This window comes from Podarcis bocagei, assembly GCF_964188305.1.
Source record: "Podarcis bocagei genome assembly, chromosome: 1".
Lineage (NCBI taxonomy): Eukaryota > Metazoa > Chordata > Lepidosauria > Squamata > Lacertidae > Podarcis > Podarcis bocagei.
In genome coordinates this window covers 133,104,708-133,131,137 of record NC_138125.1, presented here as the reverse complement: position 1 = coordinate 133,131,137, position 26,430 = coordinate 133,104,708, and the positions used below count along the sequence as shown (strand labels likewise).

The 26,430-nt window shown below is 44.1% G+C and overlaps 1 protein-coding gene and 1 long non-coding RNA gene across 2 annotated transcripts in view; both read right to left on the bottom strand.

Moving 5' to 3' along the window:
* PARD3B (par-3 family cell polarity regulator beta) overlaps positions 1–26,430 on the bottom strand; it is a 622,948-nt gene that overhangs the window by 310,470 nt on the left and 286,048 nt on the right. The window contains exon 16 of the mRNA XM_081200610.1: positions 20,585–20,629. Coding sequence (XP_081056736.1) covers positions 20,585–20,629 — 45 coding nt within the window. The remainder of the gene's footprint in view (positions 1–20,584; positions 20,630–26,430) is intronic.
* Positions 317–5,610, bottom strand: LOC308582093. The gene is made up of 3 exons (XR_014005485.1): positions 4,653–5,610; positions 3,109–3,222; positions 317–962 (listed from the first exon to the last, which is right to left on the bottom strand). It is a non-coding gene; the product is annotated as an uncharacterized lncRNA (long non-coding RNA).

The following is a 26,430-nucleotide window of genomic DNA, read 5'->3' as shown; positions in this document are numbered from 1 at the left end:
CACCAATGTTTATTTGAAGAATGCACTTAAAAACCCCCACCAAAAAACCCTAAATCTTACTTTCTTTAAGGCTATAGGGCAGGGCTGGGGAACCTGCGACCCTCTAGAATAGATCAGTGGTTCCCAACCTTTTTTTTTTTGGCCATGCATCTCTAAAATCCTGATGCCCACCCGTGACATATAATTCTTATTATTCAAAAAGTGAACTATTCACGTGGAGGAATTAACTATTAATAACTCATTCTCAAATTGCCCCCCTTAAAAATCAAATTGCCCCTCTGTGGGTCGTGTGCCCCACGTTGGGAACCATGGCTCCAGAGGATGTTGTACTGCGACTCACATCAAGTCTTGCTGTTGAAGCTGCTAGAAGTTGGAGGTCAACAACATACGAAGGGCCTCAGATTCCCCAACTCTTCTAGAAAGGTTATCAGTTTCCTCTAATCACTCTACCCCCCCCCCCCAAGATCGATATAGCTCAGTGCACAGTAATACCATCAAGGGTTTTTTATTATTTCCAACTGAAGCAATGTGTCACTGTTACAGGTACTATTTTCCCTCCTTCGAGAGGTGGCTGTGTTAGTTTTGTTGCAGGAAAAACAGCACCTCATGGTGTCTTAAAGACTAACAGATGTAGTGTGGCACAAGCTTTCGCAGACTCGAATCCAACAAAAAGCTTATGCCACAACAAATCTCTCACGCTGCAATCCTATATCCAGTCTCCTAGGAGTAAACCCTAATGAACTTGCAGTGCTAAGTAAAGACAGAGGACTGAACCACAAATTTCTAAGGTACCAAAAAGATCCTGTTATCATCCTTCTGAGCGTTGGAGCAGTTGAAGGGAGCAATGGCAAACCCAAAATATAAAACTTTGTCAGATGGCTTCCGGGACTCATTTTGAACTGAAATTGCTTATCGGTCTCTCCACGGTTCAAACAAAATTCCTCATCTTTTGAGAGCTGAAGCTGTCAGAACAAAGGCCTAGTATAATTTTATCAGATAAAGCTATGGTGCAGTAACTTTTTCCCACTGTTCCCACCTAGAAGAGTTAAAATTCCTTTGCCATAAATACTGTAGCAATGTTCCAGCAATCAATTCAAAATGACAAACGCAGGTGTAGTGAGTTATGCTCCAGGATATTTATAAAGTATCTAGAAATACTAGGGAAAGATCCAAAATCACTTAATTTGACATTACACCCATAAATTAATGTATTTGTTGGGACAACAACATTCCTCAATTTTCAGAGAATAGACACAGGCGAACAGTGTCATTTATTCTGCTATGTGCACATTAACGTAGTTGAAAGCTTTATCTTTGGACAAATTCTCTGCATTCATATAAATAATGTCTTTATAACCACTAAGAGGCATGAACATTAGAATTCAGATCACTAATGACAAGAAGTCAACGGAACTGTGCTTCAGCATCATATTATCATATTATGCTTTTTATAATTTTGACCAATGCTACAATTTAAAGATAGGCTGCAGAACAGCTATTTTCTTTCATTTATTTTGTGAATACCTTGATTAACCCTTTTCGAGATCTGTTCAATTACATTAACTCATCTTTTCAAACTATGGTCTCTTTTATATTTTTGAACTAAATACTGGGACTAGCATCCTGTTTTAAAATGTTTTTATTTCTCCTTTCAATATATAATATAGGAGAACAGCTATGAACATCTTGACAGCCTTTGCATAAGTCACCCATTCTTAGAGCATTCAGAATACAGTGGTACCTCGGGTTGAGTACTTAATTTGTTCCAGAGGTCTGTTCTTAACCTGAAACTGTTCTTAACCTGAAGCACCACTTTAGCTAATGGGGCCTCCCCCTGCCACCGCACCGCTGGAGCACAATTTCTGTTCTCACCCTGAAGCAAAGTTCTTAACCCAAGGTACTATTTCTGGGTTAGCAGAGTCTGTAACCTGAAGCGTATGTAACCCGAGCTACCACTGTACCATGAATGTAAGGAAAGTACATTGCCATGCCATACAAATAACATGCAAGAATATACTCTTAATCAAGAAGATTTTGGAGAGATCTTTGGAGTCCAGCAGGAGACTGTGGACTGGGGGTCCTTGTCTACTCTTCCTGCCTCATGCAAGATATAAATGATTGCCATGCCATGTAAAAAGAATTGGGGCATATTAAGTTTTTCTCCCATTACTGCTGACCAGACTCCTCAGGACCATGCTTTGACTCGTGTTGTTACTGACCTAAAATATTACCATACTTTTCCGTCTTTAAGAGTCTTGAGGGACTCTCAAATTTAAGAAAATGGGGAGAGAGGGCACAGACTTATTGAGCTTTCTTGTTTTTGCAGAGGACTGCTCAGAGTTGATGAGTTTTTTGGGAGGTGGGATTGCCGGAAATCGCTCACCTGTACGCCTCTCCTCTGTCCACTCACCAGCAGAAGCTTCCAATCTCCCACCCAATTGCAGCCAATCAACACCAGCCATTGATGCAGCAACCAATGACACGCCAAATAGCTGCTGACAGCTGCGGCAGCAACCAATCAAATGCCCACCCCATTTGCTATCCATGTATAAGACGGACCCCATTTTTTCGCATAATTTTTAAAGAAAAAAACACACGAGTCTTCTACATGGAAAAGTACGGTATTTTAAACAGTTTGCTACTCCCCCAAACCCAGTCCCAGACACATCAACCTTTGAAACCCGAATTTCACCTGTACTTCTACAACATGAATATATTCCACTTAGTCTGTATACATGATGAACATCCAAAACTCTGATGAGGAATGTGCAACCATGTCAAGAAGCAATACTGATGGATGGGCGGATTCTGCCCCCCAAACCTGACCATAGAAGATTCAGGGTGGCACATGCTATCTCAGAGGTCCTCAGTTGGAACACAGTCAATGAAGAATGACGTTGGGCCCCCTCAGTTACCCGTCCCAATTGCATTAGTGACTAAACGTTGCAAAATGCATTTACTTCTTCCAAATCTTGCCATGTTTAATAAGCATTACTTTATTTTTTTTCCTCCTTAGTTATTTATTTATTCAGTTTACATCTTGCCCTTCCCTCCTGAAGGAGCGCTTAAGGAATGATAAATAATCATATTATGAATTTTTTGTCTCACCTTGTGAAACTAAACTGAGATGTTTGGTTGTCCATGATATTACTGCAGTCTCCTAACATGAAGGGTCATCTTCTTTTCCACAGAAGCAACTGTGCACACCCAAGGGAAAGGGAACTGAGAGGTGGCGGCAATGCCAAGCAGAATAAAATTCAGTTGGAGAAGGAAAATAGAAACACACAGTGCTTTCCCCATGAACTTGAATAAGCTCCTGTGGACTAATATTAGGCCTTCAAGTGGGAACATGGAGTATTTTCCCTTTTTTCCAATTTGACTGGTGATACAAGCAGCGTTGTCTAGCACACAAGAGTAGTAGATTTGCATTCAGATTTTAGTGCAGGAAAGGGTTCAATGACTGACCTTTAACAAGCCTTCACAATTCCACCTCAGTTTTACTTCCAAAAAATGGGATGACTGATTACTTGCCTCTTAAGCCTTAGGAATAGGCCTGTGCTATACCACATAGAAGAAGAAGAAGAGTGTGGATTTGATATCCCGCTTTATCACTACCCGAAGGAGTCTCAAAGCATCTAACATTCTCCTTTCCCCCACAACAAACTCTGTGAGGTGAGTAAGGCTGAGAGACTTCAGAGAAGTGTGACTAACCCAAGGTCACCCAGCAGCTGCATGTGGAGGAGCGGGGAAGCGAACCTGGTTCACCAGATTACAAGTCTACCGCTCTTAACCACTACACCACACTGGCACTACACCACAGATAGGCGGGGTATAAATAAATATGTAAAAAATATTTTTATTATTCTAACATATTTCCAGGTACTCCCTTTTCACATGGATCAAGGTTTGAAGCTGAATAAAACTAGTGATCTATGACTAAATCACAGCCTGACAACAGTCAAGTACATGTACTAGTTAAAGATTAGCAGTGTCATATCATGGGTTGCTGGTGTCCAGGGCAGGGGCATGCATGCCAGGGGTGCCTGTGCGCTGGAGGGCAGGACACAGCGAGTGAACGGAGCCTGCCATGCAGAGAGAGCAGTCGGACGATGCAGCCCTTGGTGGGCAAATCTCCCAGACACATGTGAAGAGGAGCACAAGGCCAGGCTGCCTTGGGGGTGCCTGGGGGGCCCTGGTTCACACCCCCTCAAAATTGTGGCCCCTGGCCACACACTCCACACTATGCCCCTATAGATTAGTGCCTCTATAGATGTCTAGTAGTTGTACACCTCTGTGTAAATGCAAACAAAGGCAATGTTGTAGCTGGGAAATAGATTTGGTAGTGCTTCACATAAATTGCCTTGAAACCAGATTACTATTTTCACATAGAAACTAAGAGTGCCTCCTTTGAAATATGCCAAATGTATTCAACAGGGCTTACTTCTTTAGTAAATGTATGATCTTCTAAGACTTAAACATTCACATGCTTGATACCGAAAAGGCTTCAGAGATTTTGTGTCCCCTCCCCCCTGCCTCCAGAATGTCTTAGCTCTCTGCAGATAGGAGGAGAAAGCTTATTTAAGGATATGGGATATCATCCACCAACATCTTGTAAGACTTGAGGAAGGATGTGATTTCTTTCAGAGACTGACCACAATGAAATTCTGAGACGATATTTTGCCTGAAGGCAGTGCTAGATAACCATCAACTTAAATTCTTGGCAGACATTAAGAACTCCAAGGCAGCATTCCAATGGACAGATGGTTGGCAAGTGGTCCATCCTCAAAGCTCAAATGGCTTATCTGTGGCCATGATTATTTTGATGTGGTCCATCAAGACAAGGGGGAGGGGGGGTGAAAGAAAGCTGATGAAGGTTCCAGAATGGCGCACATTGTTACTGACCATTCTCAATTCCCATATGGAGCATGTTCTACTAAACCTTAAAGAAAACAACTGAGGTGTCACGGTCCGGTTCACGGGCGATTGAAGTCCCGGCAGGGGACGCCAAGACTGGGGGCAAGATGGCGGGGTGGGAGCAGGAACGGGGGTCCAGAAGCCAGGAGTCAGGAAGCCAAGAGTCTGAGGGTCAGAGAGTCAGAAGTCAAGAAACCAAGGGTCCGAGTGTCAGGAAGCAAGGAGTCACAAAGCCAGGGGTCCGAGGATCAAGAAGCAAGGAGTCAAACGCAGCAAGGCAGGGAACATGTTGCTGTGGCAGGGAGCCGAAGGGAAATGCTGACCTTATATCCCTTTCCCGGCTCTTGCCACCAGGTGCTGTGAGTTACCAATCGGCCTCACCTGTGCGGCCGCACCTTGCCTCTTCAGAACAAACTTAGGAAGGCCCCAGCCCTGCAAAGTCCAATCGGTCACAGGGCCTGGCTCCTGCATGCACACCTGACATCAGGTAGCTGGTGCACTCTAATTATGGGATGGAGTATGCTTGCAATCCCTGCTGTGGCTTCCTGAAATCGTATATCTCTGTTACAGTTGTGAACGAGACATGCAACATGTAAGATGGTTTAGTGCTGACATGTCATAACCACCACGTTGAGATTTTCATCTCTTGAAGAGACTAAGAAAATCTTCAGCTCTGTTAAATCATCATTCTTGTGATAAACTTTTTTTGTATGAGCATACATCTTTCCATGCCGAAATCCAGCATCGCCTGAGCTCTGCAAGTGTGGTTTGAGGACCAGGACATTCACAGGTAAACCAAAATGCTTGTTTACAAAGCTATTGTACTACCAACCTTACTGTATGTTTGTGAAACGTGGACCACTTACAAATGCCATCTCCAACTTCTTGAAAGTTTCCATCAACGGTGTCGCTGAAAAATCTTACACATCACTTGGGAAGATAGGCAAACTAATAACAGTGTACTGGATGAAGCAAAGATCACCAGCGTCGAAGCAATGATTCTTCAACATCAACTTCGTTGGACTGGTCATGCTGGGCAGATGCCTGATTATCGTCTTCCAAAGCAACTACTCTATTCCGAACTTAAAAATGGAAAGCGTAATGCTGGTGGTCAACAAAAGAGGTTTAAAGACTGTCTCAAGGCAAATCTTTAAAAATGTAGTATAAACACCGACAACTGGGAAACGCTGGCCTGCGAGCGCTCCAGTTGGAGAACAGCCTTTACCAAAGGTGTAATGGACTTTGAAGACACTTGAACTCAGGACACAAGGGAGAAACGTGCTAAGAGGAAGGCTTGCTTGGCAAATCCACAGCATGATCAACTCCCACCCGGAAACCAATGTCCCTACTGTGGAAGGATGTGTATATTCAGAATTGGCCTCCACAGTCACTTATGGACTCATTGTTAAAACCGTGTTTATGGAAGACAATCTTACTTGGCTACGAATGATCGCCAAAGAAGAAGAAGACTGCCAAAGTTAAGCAGCTAAAAAATGAAGCACTTCTGAAGGCTATCCAATGATAGCGACTACTCAGAAGGCTTTCAAAATGGACTAGGCAAAGTCATGTCTAGATCTAGCGGCTACCAGTCCAGATGTTAGCTCAGTGAACTTCCGTTTTCATATTCACTGTCGTTCTGAATACAGGAGCTGGGGAACAAAACTGCAAGTGCCTAGTCTGTGGTCTCAACATATATCCCATCAGAAATCCAAAATGCACAAGAAGCCGCTCTTCCTGCTCAGTTCCTGTTTGCGGTAGTTTGGTCTCTCCTGTGTTTTACATGCCCTTTTAAACATGATGACATTTCAATTGATGTGAGGACTGATGTGGTGGCTGATGTCGGTGACTTCTCCGTCAATGAGTGTCACACCCTCACCATTTTGTAACCCAGTCATTCTTTATGCTCTTTTCTATGTGGCAGCCATTTTGTGTTATCCACGGCCCCGTGGCAGCCATTTTGTGACTGGTGCCCACAGAACTTTCTCAAAATTCCAAATGTGCCCACAGCTCCAAAAAAGTTGGCAACCCTTGGTGTCCATCAAATTGTGTATCAGCACTTCTGTATCTCATTTCATTAGAGGTCCACGGCTTTCTACTCTATTAGAATATTTTCCTGCTTAAAGATTTCGTATCCACGGTTGGCATTTTAAGCATTCCAGCAAAAGTGTCTCTTAGAAACTTCTGTGCCTAAAAATAGCTGACCCAACTCATTTAAGTATACTTCCTTCCTTCCTTATAATCTTGGAGTACTTACTTGGCTCTCTTTTTGAGGAGGCTTATCCGAGTCTCAAGCTTCCAGTATAATGAGTTTCTTTACAGTTTATTGTTCGGTGTGATGTCTGAGGCTTAAATATTTCATGGAGAACAATTTCTCTTTTTGATGTGTGGGATTCCTCAAGCATGTCCCTTTCTTCTTCCAGTCAGCTGAGATGTGCCCCTTTTAAAGGTGAAAGTAAGCAGCTGATCTGATATAAAATTAAATTCCTATAGATATGCACTCAATCCAGCCTGAACTTGAATTGTTGAGATAAGTATAGTAATTCAGATGGATGTGTGAGTGCCGGCCTGCAATTCAGTTGGAGGCAACTCCTTGTAGTAACTTCAGTTGAACAGACTTATAAGTGCAATCTACTTGGCTCCTAAAATACGGTACTTGGACACTATTTGTCGCACAGCTGGGATAAGTGTGTTTTGAAAACCATTTGAACCTTGCTTCTTCTTTCTTACGTTCTATAAGAAAAACACACAGTTCCCTAACTGCACATTAAACATATACAGTCGGCAGTAGTCAGTTGTGTTTATATTAATGTGTCACTGCAGTGGGGTTCCTTATCGTTACACATTGGTAGCACTAATCTTGCTGACTGGAGCATGCTGAACGGTATATCCCCAAATTTTAATCTGGAACAAAGTATTTGATTAATAATGTTTGATGTCAACAAAGAATGTGTGGCTCTTATCAACCTAAAGATTGCTTTAATGATTTTTAAAATTAAAATGGTTATCTGTGAAATTTCAGGCTTCTAAGTAATGCAAAAATGCTTGAAAATTCAATCTTAAAACGAATTCTCTATTAAAGATAATACATGCACGTGGTCCTAAAGCCACATTTTTCAGAGTCATTTGCTATTCTGGAATTTGTATTTTTGTTGTTACTGATGATTTCTGCTGCTCTTCCACCTATTCCTGTTCAGGTACCTTATACTCTGCCATGTAAACATGATGACCCATGACCCCTCTGGTTTGCAGATCTTACAAACCAGAGAAACTCTGCATGTAGTAAGTGGATTTTCAGATGTAATGATCTGCAAATAAAACAGGAAAAGTACCATTTTTTGTTCTACTAAATAATGCCACACATAATAACACCACCTTGAGTGGTTCTCTTGCAAAGGGAATACAGTGGCACCTCGGGTTAAGTACTTAATTTGTTCCGGAGGTCTGTTCTTAACCTGAAGCACCACTTTAGCTAATGGGGCCTCCTGCCGCCGCCGCGCCGCTGGAGCACGATTTCTGTTCCCATCCTGAAGCAAAGTTCTTAACCTGAGGTAATATTTCTGGGTTAGCGGAGTCTGTAACCTGAAGCGTATGTAACCTGAAGCATATGTAACCCGAGGTACCACTGTAAGGGGGAAAAACACTGCCGCATACCACAAGGAAGTTAAATGAGTGTTTCCCAAACTTGGGTGTCGAGCTGCTTTTGGACTACAAATCCCATAATCCCGGACCCCCGGTCTTGCTAGCTAGGGATGATGGGAATTGTAGTCCCAAAACAGCTAGAGACCCAAGTTTCAGAAACACTGAGTTAAACTAAAACTCAGTTCAGAAAGTGAATGAAAGAGCTGCCTAATTGATTGCCCCCATGCAAAAATTTTGCTGATTATGAGAAGGTAGTGTATTAAGAAGAAGGCTTCAAGAGGATCTTTAACATCAAGGTATGAGCGGGTGGCGCTGTGGTCTAAACCATTGAGCCGATCGGCTTGCCAATCGGAAGGTCGGTGGTTTGAATCCCCACGATGGGGTAAGCTCCCATTGCTTGGTCCCTGCTCCTGCCCACCTAGCAGTTTGAAAGCACGTCAAAGTGCAAGTAGATAAATAGGTACCGCTCCGGCGGGAAGGTAAACAGCGTTTCCATGCGCTGCTCTGGTTCGCCGGAAGCAGCTTAGACATGCTGGCCACATGAACTGGAAAAACTGTCTGCGGACAAACGCCGGCTCCCTTGGCCAGTAAAGTGAGAAGAGTGCCGCAACCCCAGAGTTGTTTGCGACTTGACTTAACCTTTACCTTTATGAGCATTCTACCTGTGGGCACATCAGTGGAAGGATGGAGGGAGGAGAAGATGCCGAGTGAAAAGGTAAGGTAATGGGAGTGAACCACCACCCCTCTGTTTGCTGAGCATTTGACAGTAGCCAATTCTACAAGCCTGCATCACAGCTAGAGTAAAGTAGTACTCTGTTAATCTTCCTCCTGTCCTCTGAGGTATAAAACTAGGAGGGCAGATGTATTATCTGGGAAGTGATCCAACTTCATTAAGTCCAAGGCATCAGTGGTTCCAGCATGCCCACTGCCAGAGGAGTGTCACGAGCAGAAAAAAAATCTAGCATCTGCAGGGAAAGGATTAAGGAAAATTAGGAACTCATCAGCAACTGCAGGTTTCTTTAGTGGCATGCAGTAGCTCACAGCGTTTGCCAGTGACGAGAGCCAACTTCTCAAGTCTCTATGGAACGGACCCCCCCACAAACCTCCACCCATGGCTTTCCTCCTGCATATCTGCTGACCTCTCAACCAGGACGGAGAACTTGAAAAGACACTCACTGACTAGAGGCATAGAGCTAAGAGACAGAGGTCAATGGTGGGGTAATGCAGAGCAAATTAAAAAACACTCCACAATTCTAAATGGCTTTGCTGCAACAGAAGCATGTTCTGACATGGCGCATAAGCTGCCAAGGCCATTTTCCTTCCTCCCTTTGTTCAGAAGATTTCATAATTTTGTTGTTGTTCTAAAGTCAGCATGTTTGTATAGGGTATGCAACTTCTTAAAAGACTAGAAGGCAGCCTAACAGCAGAGGAGTTTTAAAAATGTATCCGCAAGATTCAAGTCTTTTTGAATATAAGAGGATTTAAGTACAGAAATGAAATGTTTATTTGCCAAGCTGAGATCATCTGGGAATTTTGCAGGTGCTTTGCAGCCAGGTGCTGTGAAAGAGTTTCCCATTTGAGCACCCTTTGATGAGCAGAACTGCATGTAATTCATGATTTCATGAGATATGGGGTGATTTGCAAGAGATGGAGCTTTCTAAAGTTGTCCAAGGACTTTTGACATGTGCTTCAGTCCATCAAGCACTACCCAGCATGACTTGTTTGCCTGCATTTGAGGGTAAAATTGCTTGACTTCACAGTGACCTTGGTGCTGATATTATAGCAAGTCCAAATGAGGTGCCCAATATGCCACCTGAGAGAGTTTTGTGGGATCAATTTCAGTTAATGCAGTCTGAGAACACGGACAGAGTACTTGCTGATATGCATCCATCCACATGATCTCTCGACCCTTGGCCGATTAAAGCTAGCCAGGGATGTTTCACTGCACGGGTTCAGACTAGTAAATGTCTCATTACTAGAAGGAGAGATGCCTCTGGTTTTAAGAGAGGTTATTATACAACTTCCCTAAAGGTGAGAACTTCAGAGCAAATTGCGCTGGACAATTATAGGTCAGCGGCCAACACTCCTTTTCTGGGTAAGTTGACTGTGAGAGTAGTGGCCATGCTACAAACATTCTTGGAAGATACAGATCATCTTGACCGGCTTTAGAAATGAATTGGCCCTGGTCACTCTGATGGATGGTGGTGTCAGGAATGTTCCTTCCCAGTGTGAATGTGAGGGATCTGAGGCCCAAGGAGAGGGGAGGCAGAAAGAGATAGAGGTTTGCTTTCTTCACAGGCAGAGAGTGAAGCGAGTCCCTCCTCCCCTGGAATGCTAGTCATAAATTCACAGGAAAATTTAAGGCAGGCAGAGGAGCTGCAACTTTCAGACAAGCTTTCAGAGGAGGAGATGCAAGCTGGATGGTCTGTTCCGGAATCTCCTCGCTTTCGGAGAGTTCAGGCTTGGCGTCAAGCCCACAAGAGGAGCAGCAGCCGATGGCGTATTTCCTGTTGGAAAAGAGCCCGCCCTCCAGTGGGCTCGACTGACCTATCTAGTGAGGAAGATTGAGCTGTGTGCTCGGACTGAGCTACAGTGGTGCCCCGCAAGACGAATGCCTCGCAAGACGGAAAACCCGCTAGACGAAAGGGTTTTCCGTTTTGGAGGTGCTTCGCAAAACAAATTTCCTATGGGCTTGCTTCGCAAGACGAAAATGTCTTGCGAGTTCCTGCGGGGTCCCCCCCTTTTCCCCAAGCCGCTAAGCCGCTTATCAGCTGATCTGCTAAGCCGCTTAACAGCTGATCCGCTAAGCCGCTTATCAGCTGACCCGCTAAGCCGCTTAACAGCTGATCCGCTAAGCCGCTAAGCCACCTATCAGCTGATCCGCTAAGCCGCTAAGCCGCTTATCAGCTGATCCGCTAAGCCGCTTAACAGCTGATCCGCTAAGCCGCTAAGCCACTTATCAGCTGATCCGCTAAGCCGCTAAGCCGCTTATCAGTTGATCCGCTAAGCCCGCTAAGCCGCTAATAGCGCTAAGCCGCTAAGCCGCTAACGGGCTTGCTTCGGAAGACGAAAAAACTGCAAGACGAAGAGACTCGCGGAACGGATTCTTTTCGTCTTGCGAGGCACCACTGTACTGTGTAAATAGCAATAAATCTGGACATTATAAAAGCACCAGCCTGTTGTCTCTTGGTGTGAGGGAGAGATTGTAAATCCTGACAGGGGGAGCACAATCCTGCTGTTGTTACTTGATCTCTCAGAGGTATTCAAGATGGCTGAACATGCTGTCTTCCTGGACCAGCTCTGTGGGAAAAGGTGGCACTCTCCCTCAATGGTGCCATTCCTACCTGCAAGATCATTAACACAGAGTGACTTTGAGTGACTGTATGTCAGCCCCCTGGCATATGGGGCTCCTCTCAGGGTACCATCTCGACCCCAATGGTTTTAAACAGTTGCTTGAAGGTGGCGGGGGGGTTGGTGATGGGCCAATAAACTGAAGCTGAATCCTAATAAGACAGAAACCCATGGGCAAGCAGTTCCCAAGTTTGGGAAACTGGCAGGTTGCCTGTTCTTGACAGAGTTGCACTCTCCCTGAAGGAGCAAGTATGTAGCTTGAGGGCACCTCTTAGATACAACACTGTCACTGGAAGCAAAGGTGTCCTCAGTGGTCAAGGGAGGGGTTTTGAGGGGGGGTTACCAGCTGTGACTAATACTCCAGCTATGGCCGTTCTTGGACAGGGCTAGGATGGAGGGAAGAAAAGATAATTCCCTCGGTAGAATTACAGATCTGGCTTAAGACACTTAACTATTGGCTTCACCTAAACTCAAATCCCCCTGGTCTAATATCCCTAGTGCTGTAAGATTGTCACAAGAGCACCTGGACTAAAATTGTCTATCAAAAACTTTACTCTTCTGGTTTATCACCACAACAGCTACTCACTTTGGGTTTTAGTAAAGCAAACAGTCTAATTTGTCAGCGCCTAAATGATATAAAGCGTCAGAACAACTTGGCCACAATAAGGAAATTTTGCCCTTGGTACGACTATTTTCCACCTACTCATTTCGACTCTCTGGCACCCTATCTGCATAACCTAGCAATTCTAAAATATAGGCGCGCTTTTACTCTCGCAAGATTGAATGTACTGCCCTCGGCGGTACTTGAGGGACGATTCCAACAGATTCAACACGAAAAACGCTTATGTCCCTGTGGAGATGGCAGTACCAAATTGGTGGCGCAAGCCCTTTTCGCTTGCACTCTTTATAAAGACTTGAGGAATGAGATTATCACCCCTCTTTTATTGTCCATTCCGGGTCGCCCAACGACTGCCACCGTGTCCTTTCTCTTGGCAGATCAAGATGAGCAGGTGACAGCAAAGGTTGCAAGGTTTTTAGCTGGGGCTATCAGAATAAGAACCACTATTTGACTATTGATTCAAAACCGTAAAATGTATTTTATATAATTGATTTTTTATTTCTATTCTTTGTATATCGTACTGTTGTTTTATTGCTATGGCCGATGGCTGATCATAGAATCATAGAATCATAGAGTTGGAAGAGACCACAAGGGCCATCGAGTCCAACCCCCTGCCAAGCAGGAAACACCAGCAGAGCACTCCTGACATATGGTTGTCAGGCCTCTGCTTAAAAACCTCCAAAGAAGGAGACTCCACCACACTCCTTGGCAGCAAATTCCACTGTCGAACAGCTCTCACTGTCAGGAAGTTCTTCCTAATGTTTAGGTGGAATCTTCTTTCTTGTAGTTTGGATCCATTGCTCCGTGTCCGCTTCTCTGGAGCAGCAGAAAACAACCTCTCTCCCTCCTCTATATGACATCCTTTTATATATTTGAACATGGCTATCATATAACCCCTTAACCTCCTCTTCTTCAGGCTAAACATGCCCAGCTCCCTTAGCCGTTCCTCATAAGGCATCGTTTCCAGGCCTTTGACCATTTTGGTTGCCCTCCTCTGGACACGTTCCAGTTTGTCAGTGTCCTTCTTGAACTGTGGTGCCCAGAACTGGACACAGTACTCCAGGTGAGGTCTGACCAGAGCAGAATACAGTGGCACTATTACTTCCCTTGATCTAGATGCTATACTCCTATTGATGCAGCCCAGAATTGCATTGGCTTTTTTAGCTGCCGCGTCACACTGTTGGCTCATGTCAAGTTTGTGGTCAACCAAGACTCCTAGATCCTTTTCACTGATGCAAATAAAGATTCATTCATTCATAGTGGGAGTGAACCACCAACACCATCACCTTCCAACAGTCAGAGGTGATCAGAGATATGGTCCAAGAACATCTGGAGGACACCAGGTTGGGGACGTTTGACTTAGACATTGACTCCAGTCCTTCCTTTTCTCACTTCCTGCTAGACTCTATTCCCTATCAGATTCAATGCACATGAAAAGTTGGGAAGAAAGTCCAACACCGTCGCATTTTATTTCAAAAGCGGGTGATTATTTAGAAGGAAGCTGAAAGGGAGAACTAAATGGGCTAACTTTCTCCAAGGCACTTGGGAAGCTATTTTAAATCATTATGATAGAAGCTCAGCTAGAATGTATATCAACAGATTAGGAAATGTACTAAAAAAAAAAAAAACCAAGATGATGCCAGCGTGATTAATGAACAGAGGCAAGGAAGCTATAAAAAGCAGAAAGGCTGACTTCAGAAAATGGAAGCCTTCCCCAATTGAGAATAGAGAGAGCACAAACTCTGCCAAAACTCTGTATGTTGATGATAGGAGTACAAAAAAATAAAGAATTTGGAGACACATAGTGCTAAAAACAGAGGGACACAGGTGGCGCTGTGGGTTAAACCACAGAGCCTAGGACTTGCTGATTAGAAGGTCGGCGGTTCGAATCCCTGTGACGGGGTGAGCTCCCGTTGCTCGGTCCCTGCTCCTGCCAACCTAGCAGTTCGAAAGCACGTCAAAGTGCAAGTAGATAAATAGGTACCGCTCCAGCGGGAAGGTAAATGGTGTTTCCGTGAGCTGCTCTGGTTCGCCAGAACCTTTGTCATGCTTGCCACATGACCCGGAAGCTGTACGCTGGCTCCCTCGGCCAATAAAGCGAGATGAGCGCCGCAACCCCAGAGTTGGTCATGACTGGACCTAATGGTCAGGGGTCCCTTTACCTTTATTGCTAAAAACATTAAGACCAACAGGAAGAAATCTTTAGAATATATCAGGGGGAAGCTGGACAGGATGGTGGTTCGATCGTTAGATGACAAAGGAGTGAAAAGAGTTCTAAAGGATGAGAGGAATATTTCAGAGAATCCAAATTAATTATTTGTGTCTGATTTCATTAGGGAAGATGTAGAAAAGATACCGTGCTTGAACTGGTATCATGCCAGTTGTCAGAAACAGCGGAGGGCAGGAAGAGTGCTAAGGGTTTCCCACAAACATCTGGCTGGCCATTGTGGCCACTGGACGCTGGACAAGATGGTCACCAGGATTTTATTATCGTCTGAATTTAACAGGAGAATGAAGTCCAATAAAGTTGGCAAGAGTTGAAGTTTCTTGAAAATTAACAAGTCTCGAGGTCCAGTTTGCACAGACGCAATAGTTCTTAAAGGAAAATGTAAAAGAAGCAGCTGATTGTCTAACAAAATATGCAACTTGTTGCAAAAGTCCGTCTCCATACCAGGGAATTGGAAAGTAGACAACCTAAAGATGGGATTTGGGGGAGAGGATCTGAACAATCACTGTGCAGTTAGCTAAGCTTCAGTTCTGGATAAAGAGTGAGAGGAAGAATTAAGGTTAGAATTATTAAGCGTATAGAAAACTAACAAAAGCTTAAGAATGAAAGATGCCTTGGAAAAGATGTTCTATACAGTGGTACCTCGGGTTACATATGCTTCAGGTTACATACGCTTCAGGTTACAGACTCCACTAACCCAGAAATAGTGCTTCAGGTTAAGAAATTTGCTTCAGAATAAGAACAGAAATTGTGCTCCGGCGGTGCAGCGGCAGCAGGAGGCCCCATTAGCTAAAGTGGTGCTTCAGGTTAAGAACAGTTTCAGGTTAAGAACAGACCTCCAGAACGAATTAAGTACTTAACCTGAGGTACCACTGTATAGCTTTCATAAACCATTTTTTCTTCCCCAACTGAGAGTCCTGAAAGAAGAGCTCATCATAAATTAAGGTTCCAAGTATGTGAACAATCATCTACTGCAGAACACAAATTAAGGGAAGTAAGCAATACCTGAACTTGACAAATGGATCACAAGTAATGCTAAACCATGGTTTACCAATACAAGGATGAGCCACAGCGAGACTTGGGAACATGTGCTCATTCCTTCCCCCCGTTGCATGGTCACATGAAGAGAAGATTGGAAACTCCCACAGTTAACACTACAACCAAACTCTAAAATGTGGCAAATCTTATCTATGGTTATTAAAACTAAGGTAAACATAAGGACCCCAGTCCAGTCAAAGGTGGGGTTGCAGCGCTCATCTCGCTTTCAGGCCGAGGGAGCCAGTGTTTGTCCACAAACAGCTTTCTGGGTCATGTGGCCAGCAGGACTAAACCGCTTCTGGTGCAATGGGACACCGTGATGAGTGCCAGAGCGAATGGAAACGCCATATACCTTCCTGCCACTAAAACAGCTTAGGGAAGTATGGTTCTGCTAATCATAATCTGTGAGATCCACCACAATTTGTCCAGTTAACTGTGGTTAGCTCATGAGTTACATCCAACTTTACACTCCTGGGAATTCAACTTTTTCTGGGGTTCATGCAACGAATGTTCAGGACAACACCATCAGATTCTCTAAAAGAACAGACATCCAGGAAAAAAGGAACATAATTTGGCAACCAGTGTGGTCTTAGGAAGTGGAAAAGATCAGTGTGTTAACCTGCTGGAACGTGGAGCTTTCCCGACATGCATTAGTCCTTTTGATGGGAGCTATTGGTTTAAAATCTCAATATACATGTGTTTTAGAAAATTAAAATAGAAAATAGCAAAGGTTTCTTTCTTTTGGTCCACTTTGCTAATTAATATGTCAAAGCTCGTAAAGGAGGACTCATCAGCTTTTCTCCAGTACTGTATCATTTTAAAGAGCTGTGTCAGCAGAGACCTTAGCAGACAGTCGATACATATTAAGAGAGTCGCAAGCATTAAATCAAAAGGAAAAAGGAAAAGAAAGAAAGAGGGAGCCATATGAAAAATGAAAATAAAGCAAATAGCTGTGAGGCTAATGGAATACCATTTGTGACTTTGCATAAACGAGGGGAAAGGGCGGCATTTGCCCAACATAAACAATAACCTGTACATGAATCCTTCTTACCAGTTCCATTATAAGTACTATAACACACAACAGTTGGTTGCACATTTATAACAGCTCAAATTAAGAGAGGCATCTCGTGAGTTTTTGTGGCAAAGACACTAGAGCACTAACCACTCATGTAAAAGCAGCTTGCTGGAATATGGTATTTTGCAGCAATTGTGGCTCAGTAACCTTGCCACCATCCCAACATTACACCACATACTCCAAAGGGCTTATTACTTTTCCACTTTGCCTCCCACACCATTGAAAGTATTGTCTAGAAATGTTGCAGATTGGACCTCCAGGTCTCTTCTTCGGCTTGCTCCCCCCATTTAAGAGTCACTGCTTCCAGTTCACTGTGGGTTCAGTAGTAAACTATCTAGCCGGATGACAGCGTCTAGTAAATATTATTAGGAATTATTTGCACCAGGCAGCTGCTTTGGGGAAGATGAGAGTGCTGTGCCATACTTCTCTCCGCCATTCAACCCAGTCTTTCTGAGATCTTCATGAATGGTAAGAACTGGTGCCTAAGTTGGCTTATTTGCCTCTACTTTCTCACCCCTTTTTTCCTTTTGTGTCATCTTAGGCCTCCAGGCAAGAACTGTATTTGTGCTGTTTGTTGGTTAAAACTTAAATTAACATTGAATGTTGGGTCTTCCTGTTTATAGCAACACAACAACAACGCCAATGCAAATTAAAATAACCTCAGGATGGAAGGGGGAAAGGGGGGAGGAGTAGGTCAGCACTCAAAGATTTGGCCATATAGGTATGACATATAGGTTGGTAAGCTAAAAAGCAGATACATCACCTTGCCGACAAAGATATGTATAGTTAAAGCTATGGTTTCCCCAGTAGTGATGTACGGAAGTGAGAGCTGGACCATAAAGAAGGCTGATCGCCGAAGAATTGATGCTTTTGAATTATGGTGCTGGAGGAGACTCTTGAGAGTCCCATGGACTGCAAGAAGATCAAACCGATCCATTCTGAAGGAAATCAGCCCTGAGTGCTCACTGGAAGGACAGATCCTGAAGCTGAGACTCCAATACTTTGGCCACCTCATAAGAAGAGAAGACTCCCTGGAAAAGACCCTGATGTTGGGAAAGATGGAGGGCACAAGGAGAAGGGGACGACAGAGGGCGAGATGGTTGGACAGTGTTCTCGAAGCTACCAGCATGAGTTTGACCAAACTGCGGGAGGCAGTGGAAGACAGGAGTGCCTGGCGTGCTCTGGTCCATGGGATCACGAAGAATCGGGCACAACTAAACGACTAAACAACAACAACAACAAAGCTAAAATCTGCAATCCACAATATACAGCTAGTTCACGCATACTGAGTAAGGACCTGCCGGGTCTACACTAATGGGTTGTCAAGATGGTGTTTACTTTTCTAATGCTGAAAAAAATGGCACGTTTGGCAACCAATAGGGCATGCCTAAGTCACTGCCTGTAGATTTTTGTTCTGTTTCCAGGAACAAGGGAATACAGACAGTGCTCTCTGTCCAAAAGAAAAACAACAACATGGCAGTACCACACTATGTATGTACCTGCCTGCAACAGTGCATTGCCAGCAGCTGGAGGAGGAATGCACCCCCCCCAAATAATCTCTGCTCTGTGGAGTGCAATCTCAAATACAGGGCAGAGGCTTTAAGCGAAGAAAGCACAGCTTTTTGTTGACTATAGTTCCATTGGCTATAGCAGTTTCCCAAACTAAGATCTCCAGAAGTTTCTGAACTACAGCTCTCATTGTCCCTAGCTAGCAGGACCAGTGGGTCAGTCCAAACATAGCTAAAGACCCAAGTTGGGAAACCCTGGGCTATTGTATTCGTTTCGGTAGTAAAAGTAGATTCTGTAGATTCGTTTCAGTAAGTAAAGTAGATTCTGTAATATATGGGGGGGGCAATTTAAAAGTGCTGTGGATTACATTTAGAAACTAATACATGTTTCAGTTGTAAATACTGCCACTGGGAGGTGTCTGGTAATCAATATGGTTCTTAAAAGGAATACATTTGCTTTCCATTTCTATAAATGTACCCCCCCCCCCAAAAAAAAAAAAGTGTGACCAGCAATTCTGGGTTATGTCAAGTTGTTATATTTTCTCACGGGTGTAAGGGCCAAATTTTTGTGGACAGCCTTGAGCGTGCCATACTACATGCCAGGAGAAACTGGTAGAGACAGTAAGAATTTTATCATAAAAATGTGGATATGTTTGGAACCGAGGGCTGTCAACCCCATCAATAGTTTTAGTGAGATTATGTACAACAACAAGCATGAACAGCAGTACCCCAGAGCTGTGCATGTATGGATAAATAAATAAAGCAGAGATAGAAGGCCCATCACAAAACATTATAAAACCCACAGCTGGTTCAAGAAGACCAGCTGTAATCTGATGGCTGTTTTTCAGAAACCCAGGGTTGTTGTCTTTCTAATTTGCTCTTGACACTTATGGATAGGAAAGAAACCACCCACCCACACTTGGAGCTTGAAATGGTAGATTCTTGATTTTCTGAGCAACTCTTTGCCAACTTTTATGTCTGCAGTGGGATTTGTTCCAATGTGGACTGACAGGAAGGGCTTGCATTTATCGTTGGCAATTTTAAGGCAGCTGCAATATTTGCAAGCCTCCTTCTGCGTAATAACAGGGCACACCTTTCCAAATGATGAGTCACTTCTTGGAAACTTTCTTGTCTTCTCCTCAGTGAAGAGAAAACAGAAATTTCAGGTGCAAGGAAAACAGAAGGTACCGGCTGAGAGAGAACCTCGGTTTCAAATAAATAAGAAAACCTCTTTAGTATGCTGGTGAAGGAAAGGATTGGTGGAGATGGGGAAGGGTGGAAGACAAGAAACATTAAAGGGGTATTGGCTGAGGAAATATGAGCAGCTTAATGTCAAAAAGGCTGAATAGAAATCTCATGCATTTCCTAGAATTATTCACTATTTGTATATACTTTAATTCGGGGGTGGGGGTCATTTTTAGGGCATATGAATGTGATAACACTGAAGCCTATCTTTTTCTAATGCTTGCAAAATCTTTTTAACTTATTCAAAATGCCCCATACAGGACATAGCAGGACATAGCTTCTGAAAATAAGTAAAAAGGGTACCAAAATATTTCTCTCTGACATTCTGTTTCAGGAAGTTAAGTAATTTTCTAAACTTGCATGGGAGAACTTAAAAAATGATTCTTAGTTTGTGAGCTTCTTGCCTGATGCAATCAAGAGTAACTCTCACCGTGGGAATGCTTCCAGTATGAAGAAGGGATATATTTATTGTCCCTCCCAGACCCCATGTTGCAGGACCAGTTTGAATCCGATAGATAGTAAATACTTTGGAACAGAAAAGTAAGGGGAGTTGAGGAAAAAATATGGACTTTAATATTTTTCTCTGCATGATCCATGGATTCACATAAACAAGTGCATTCAGGCCAACTCAAATTATGAAGTAAGAAGGTTTCATTCAATTCACATTCCAAGATCTCCTGAAAGAACTTGCAGTTCCATTCAGTAAACAAGAAGACACACTTTAAAAAACCCCACACAACTCTACATTTCTATTTGGTGTGCTATCATAATCAAGACAGCGCAAGTAGGGTGTCCCAGAGGCATTCCACAATATATGAAGGGAGAAGCTCCAAAACTCAGAACTAATACAAAACCTTTCAAATACTTTCCCTGGGCCTGCATAGAGCAGCATTTAAAGCAAATTTAGTTGGTGTGAACTAGGCAAGAACTCTGTGCAGCATAGTCAAGTCAAACCAAGAATCTCTTACCTAGTTTATGTTCAGTCAACAAGCAAACATTGCTTTCATCTGGCACTGAAGAAAATGGAGGGAAAAGACAAACAGTTAACAGACATTGTCATGAATCAAACATTTATTTAACATATACACAGTTTTCCACCAGTACTTAATCCTTTCTTAGCAAAACTTGTTAAGGTCCTGTTTTTGGTGCCCAAAACATGTATAAAAAATATTTCCTAGAAGCCAATGGAAGGTCTGTACCATTTATGTTATAGAAACGCCAAAGGAGTATACAAATTCATCATATGTTATAATCTACAAAAAGATACACACAGGTCTTTTTCACAGATTGCGGAAGCATACAATGTTCAGTGTGCAAGAGTCTGCACTTGACTGATCCTGACACAAGTCCTTAGCCATACATATTTGATACGAATGATTGCTAAACTTCCCATTTTGAAACCTACACACCATCCAGATGTTTGAAGCTCACAGCTGACTTGTACGTTGACGCAGACCCACCATTTTGCCCCACATTTAACTTTCCCAATAAGTCCACTGTCTCTGAGCAGAACACTTAAATCTAGAGAAGTGCTAATTGTTCATAGTTCTCTTACCCAAGCTTCCTAGCTTACATCACAACTAATTCATGTATGTTCTTTCAAAGGATTGCATGAATGAACTAGTCACCACTATTTACAACATTATTTTTATTTCTCAGGGAGGGAAACTATTGGATGCTAAGAGGCTCACTCCACACCCATTTGGGTTTAAGGTTATGATATTATTATTATATAATATAAATGGATACCCTGACAAATGGGCATGTTTTTCAAGTGGTTTGGCCTTACAAAGCAGATGATTGTTAATTGTTTATAAAACATAGTTGGTTCAGGGAGGCCTGAGTGTCTCACTTCCTGCGCCAAAACTCAACAGCACATGCTCTTATTGGAAAGTATGGAAGTGATCAACCTTTTAAAGAAGAGTAACAGTACCGATTCAGCAGCATGAAAGCAGCTAATTCAGCCCAAGAGCTCTCACGAGGCAAAGGGTTGGTGGGGAAGATCCCGGTCTAGCGCCAAGGGCCATGACTCAAGGATCAGCAACAAGGAGTTCAAGACTGCAGTGGAGAGGAGAGGTTTTCCTAAAAAGTTTGCACCCAACAAGTTTAAAGCCAAGGAAGAATGAATGCAACCCTTACTCGTAATAAACTCTCTCTTTCTGCAGAAATATATAGGCTGCTAACAGATGCTATGTGGAGTTTGGATTTGATACCCCGCTTTATCACTACCCGAAGGAGTCTCAAAGCGGCTAACATTCTCCTTTCCCTTCCTCCCCCACAACAAACACTCTGTGAGGTGAGTGGGGCTGAGAGACTTCAGAGAAGCGTGACTGGCCCAAGGTCACCCAGCAGCTGCAGGTGGAGGAGCGGAGATGCAAACCCGGTTCACCAGATTACGAGTCTCACGCTCTTAACCACTACACCACACTGGCTATAAACTGCTAACAGATGCTATGTCTAGGTGGACATGTCTCATCGCTTCTCTGGAAGTGCTGCCTTGCCTGGGCAGAGAGTGCTGGACCCAATTCCCAGGGGTGGGGCCAACCACCTGCAGGGGTGGGGCGAGCTGGGGCAGGATGCTCTGTGGGGCCTCCAAGGAGTCTGCCTGCCTCCTCCCACTCAGCCGCCCTACAGCTGGGGTGGGGGGAGGCAGCGAGCGGACCATTTGAGCAGCGCGGAGCCTGCGTGCACCCAAGCAACCACGTCTATCCCAGGAGAGACGCGTGGCTCGGGCGCGCTGCAATCCCTGCGGTGAGTGCAGCCAGGCATTTTGTCACCCCCCCTCAGTGGTGGCACCCGCGGTGGCCCGCCCCCACTGTACCCCGCTTCCTCTGCCCCTGCCAACTCCCCCTCTGAATCTTGGTGGGTCCCTCTAGGCTGAAGCCCAGTGCTCTCCCTAGACTCCAACGGTGCTCTCTCCCCCACAGGAGGGGAGAGAAGAAAGTAGGATTCCTGCCTCAATACTAGAGCCAGATATGTTCAAAGGGAAGGAAGGGCTAAGAGAAACTAAACTTAGATGAGCTGTAATATAAACAGATTTAGACAAGCTACGGCACAATGAAAAATAACTAGCACCCCCCCTAAAAACCTCCTTGAAAAAGTCACAAGTATTCTATCTGTAGAAAGCTGAACCGAAACCATCTAAAAAGCAGATTAATCAGTCAAGGTCCTGTTTCCAAATACAAACACTTCTTGCATGCTTTTAAGGATCTAAATAAATTACTTTCCCTGATCTGAACATATTTGCAGGCAGGGGGAAAATCGGATGCTAGTTCTCCAGATGGATATTATCCTTACACAGCCCTTTCAGCATAATAAAGATATAGCACCATCAATTAATTTTAAGTCAATGATTGTGCCAATAACATGACTCCAGCAGCTCTTATTTATCCACCCCAGCCTTTCCTCATTTAGGGATGGCTGCATATTACTCACAGAAAACATGTCAAATTCTGGCTCGAAACCATCCTTTCACATAATTTTTTTAAGCTGTTTTGTTTTTGAGTGGGAACTCTTTTTAGCGTAAGTGGACATTCTTCATCTCTAATGTAATGGACTGACTTTACAGTTATACATTAAAAGTAAGTATTTATAAACCTAGGATAACTTCCAAACTACGCTGCAATCATCTTTAAATACTTAAGAAATAGATTTCAATGTTAAATGTGGGAAACAACGAGGAACGGAAGTTTATTTAGCCTATTCTCAAAAAATCAAGCTAGCCGCGGTAAAAAGAAAGGAACAATGTGTTTATACTATGTGTGCGAGCGCCAGTTTGTAAGACTCTCCAAGATACTTCTAAGATACTTCTATGCAGCTGACAGTATATTCAGAAACGTACTATTACTTCTGCATTACTCGGTTAAAGAAACACTTATCAGTGCTTGGGCACAGACTGGTTCTATACATTAAAGGCCAGAATCAGATGTCATGCTAACTAGAGCAAGAACATCATATGCTTATCTTTCACCTCTCGTCCTCTTCCAAGCATGGAATGAGACTGAAAGCTCCTGTCCCCTCCTTAGAACTAGAGTCAGGGCCATAGAATCATAGAATCATAGAATCATAGAGTTGGGAGAGACCACAAGGGCCATCGAGTCCAACCCTCTGCCAAGCAGGAAACACCATCAGAGCACTCCTGACATATGGTTGTCAAGCCTCTGCTTAAAGACCTCCAAAGTAGGAGACTCCACCACACTCCTTGGCAGCAAATTCCACTGTCGAACAGCTCTTACTGTCAGGAAGTTCTTCCTAATGTTTAGGTGGAATCTTCTTTCTTGTAGTTTGGATCCATTGCTCCGTGTCCGCTTCTCTGGAGCAGCAGAAAACAACCTTTCTCCCTCCTCTATGTGAGATCCTTTTATATATTTGAACATGGCTATCATATCACCCCTTAACCTCCTCTTCTCCAGGCTAAACATGCCCAGCTCCCTTAGCCGTTCCTCATAATTTCCTCCCTTAGCCGTTCCTTAGCATACACACCACCGGGGTGCAAAGATTCGCCCCGCGCCCCCCAAATTTAGTTTAGCCCCCAAATTAACTTTTATTATGCTTATGTCAGACACCATGCTTATGCCTTATCTCTCGTTTACAAAAGAAGGGAGGAAAAAGAAACAAAAGTGTCCTGCTGCGGGCAAGCTCCAGGAGGCGTTGGCGAGGCTTCGGGCCCCAGCAACAGCCAGCAGGCAGGACGGCAGGCAGCAGCGCAGCCAGGGCTCCCCTCTGAGCCTCCCCATCCATGCCGAGCTGCAGGCAGGTCCGTCGTGGCGGCGTGGCAATCCGAGCCGGCGGGCACCTGAGAGGGGTGCACAGAGCTCAAGGGGGTGGGCAGGTGCCGGGGGGGGCGCTATGTTTGGGAGGCCGGGGGGGAGGCTGGAGAACCGGATCCAGGCCTCCCCCTCGGCCAGCGAGCAGGTCGGTCAGGGGCAAGGCGGCAGGTTGTGAGCAGGTCCCCCATAAGTGGCAGGGCAGAGGTTGGGCAGAAAGGGGGCGATCATGGAGAGCCCGAGTTGCCCGGCAGCCTCCTGGCGGCCAGTTGCCAGCAGGCATCTCCAAAGCAGGCAGGTCCTGCTTAATGGTTTCAGTTTGTTTGCCTCCAGCTCACACAGAATCCAGTCAAAAAGAAAAAAAGGGGAGGGGAGTGTGGACACTGGGGGTGGGTAGGGAGGAGGGCGGGTTTTTTGTGAATGACAAGCGCCGCCACTGGCACAGCGTGTCTTTGGTAAACAAGCGCACAAAGTCGAAAGTCCTTTTGCTTTTCTAGCTTGATCAAAATTATTTATTATTTCATAAGAGGTAGATGGTATAGTTAAAGCTATGGTTCTCCCAGTAGTAAATGTATGGACGTGAGAGCTGGACCATAAAGAAGGCTGATCGCCAAAGAATTGATGCTTTTGAATTATGGTGCTGGAGGAGACTCTTGAGAGTCCCATGGACTGCAAGAAGATCAAACTGATCCATTCTGAAGGAAATCAGCCCTGAGTGCTCACTGGAAGGACAGATCCTGAAGCTGAGGCTCCAATACTTTGGCCACCTCATGAGAAGAGAAGACTCCCTGGAAAAGACCCTGATGTTGGGAAAGATGGAGGGCACAAGGAGAAGGGGACAACAGAGGATGAGATGGTTGGGTAGTGTTCGCAAAGCTACCAGCATGAGTTTGGCCAAACTGCGGGAGACAGTGGAAGACAGGAGTGCCTGGTGTGCTCTGGTCCATGGGGTCACAAAGAGTCGGACATGACTAAACGACCAAACAACAACAACAACAGGTAGTTAAGAGCTTAGGTGGCTGCAGTGGTGGGCGCCTGGCTCCCCCCAGAATTTGGTGCCTGGGTGCCCCACACCCCCAGGTAAAGACGGCCCTGACTAGAGTCATGGGGAAAAGGAAGTACACCCTCTTTGAATTCTGTGGTTTTACATCTCGGGACATAATAACAATACTCTGTGCCCTAGCAGGTCTTAACATTAGGTAAATACAAACTCAGTTGAATAATAATAATAAAATTTTATTTATATCCCGCCCTCCCCAGCCGAAGCCAGGCTCAGAGCGGGTAACAACATTAAAATATACAACATTCTAAACAACAACACATGACCTATTACCCCATGTCCTGATTTATTTAACAAAAATATATTAAAAGCCAAAATAGATAAGTCATGTGTGAAAAAGTAAGCACATAACTTGTAGAACAACCTTTAGCAGCAATAACTTGGAAGTGATCGTTTTCTGTAGGACTTTTCCCCTCTCTCACATCGTTGTGGAGGAATTTTGGCCTGCTCTTCTTTACAACGTTGTTTCAGTTCATCGAGGTTTGCTGGCATTTGTTTATGCACACTAAACTATGGTTTAGTGCTATATGGGTGACCCTGACTGTGCCTAGACAAAACACTGAGCCTATGCCCTCCCTGGTCCCAGACAGGTGGAAGAAGTTCTGCGAAGCTCAGTTTCACTTATACTTAAACTCTGCTATTCATTACTTTTGCTCAATTCCAGCTTAATTTCATGGCAGTGCAGTCCACAGGGATGCATTTTCAAGAATGCACTTGGGCTGTACAAACTATTGCTATCTTTGCGATGATGCAAATTGTTCCTTTCCATAGCGTTTTCACCTCTCCTAAGTAATTCATTGTTAATTAAGCCCACCCTAGCTTATTTTACACTTCTTCTTTTTTGCTGCACCTACTTTCCCCACACACTAAATGAAGCTGAATAATCCCCTTGCGATGAAATACTGTAAAACATTAATAAACTAAATCCTAATTGAACTTTGTGACGTGCCGTTATCAATTCTGCTCAGCTCCCGTGGCATAACCACCA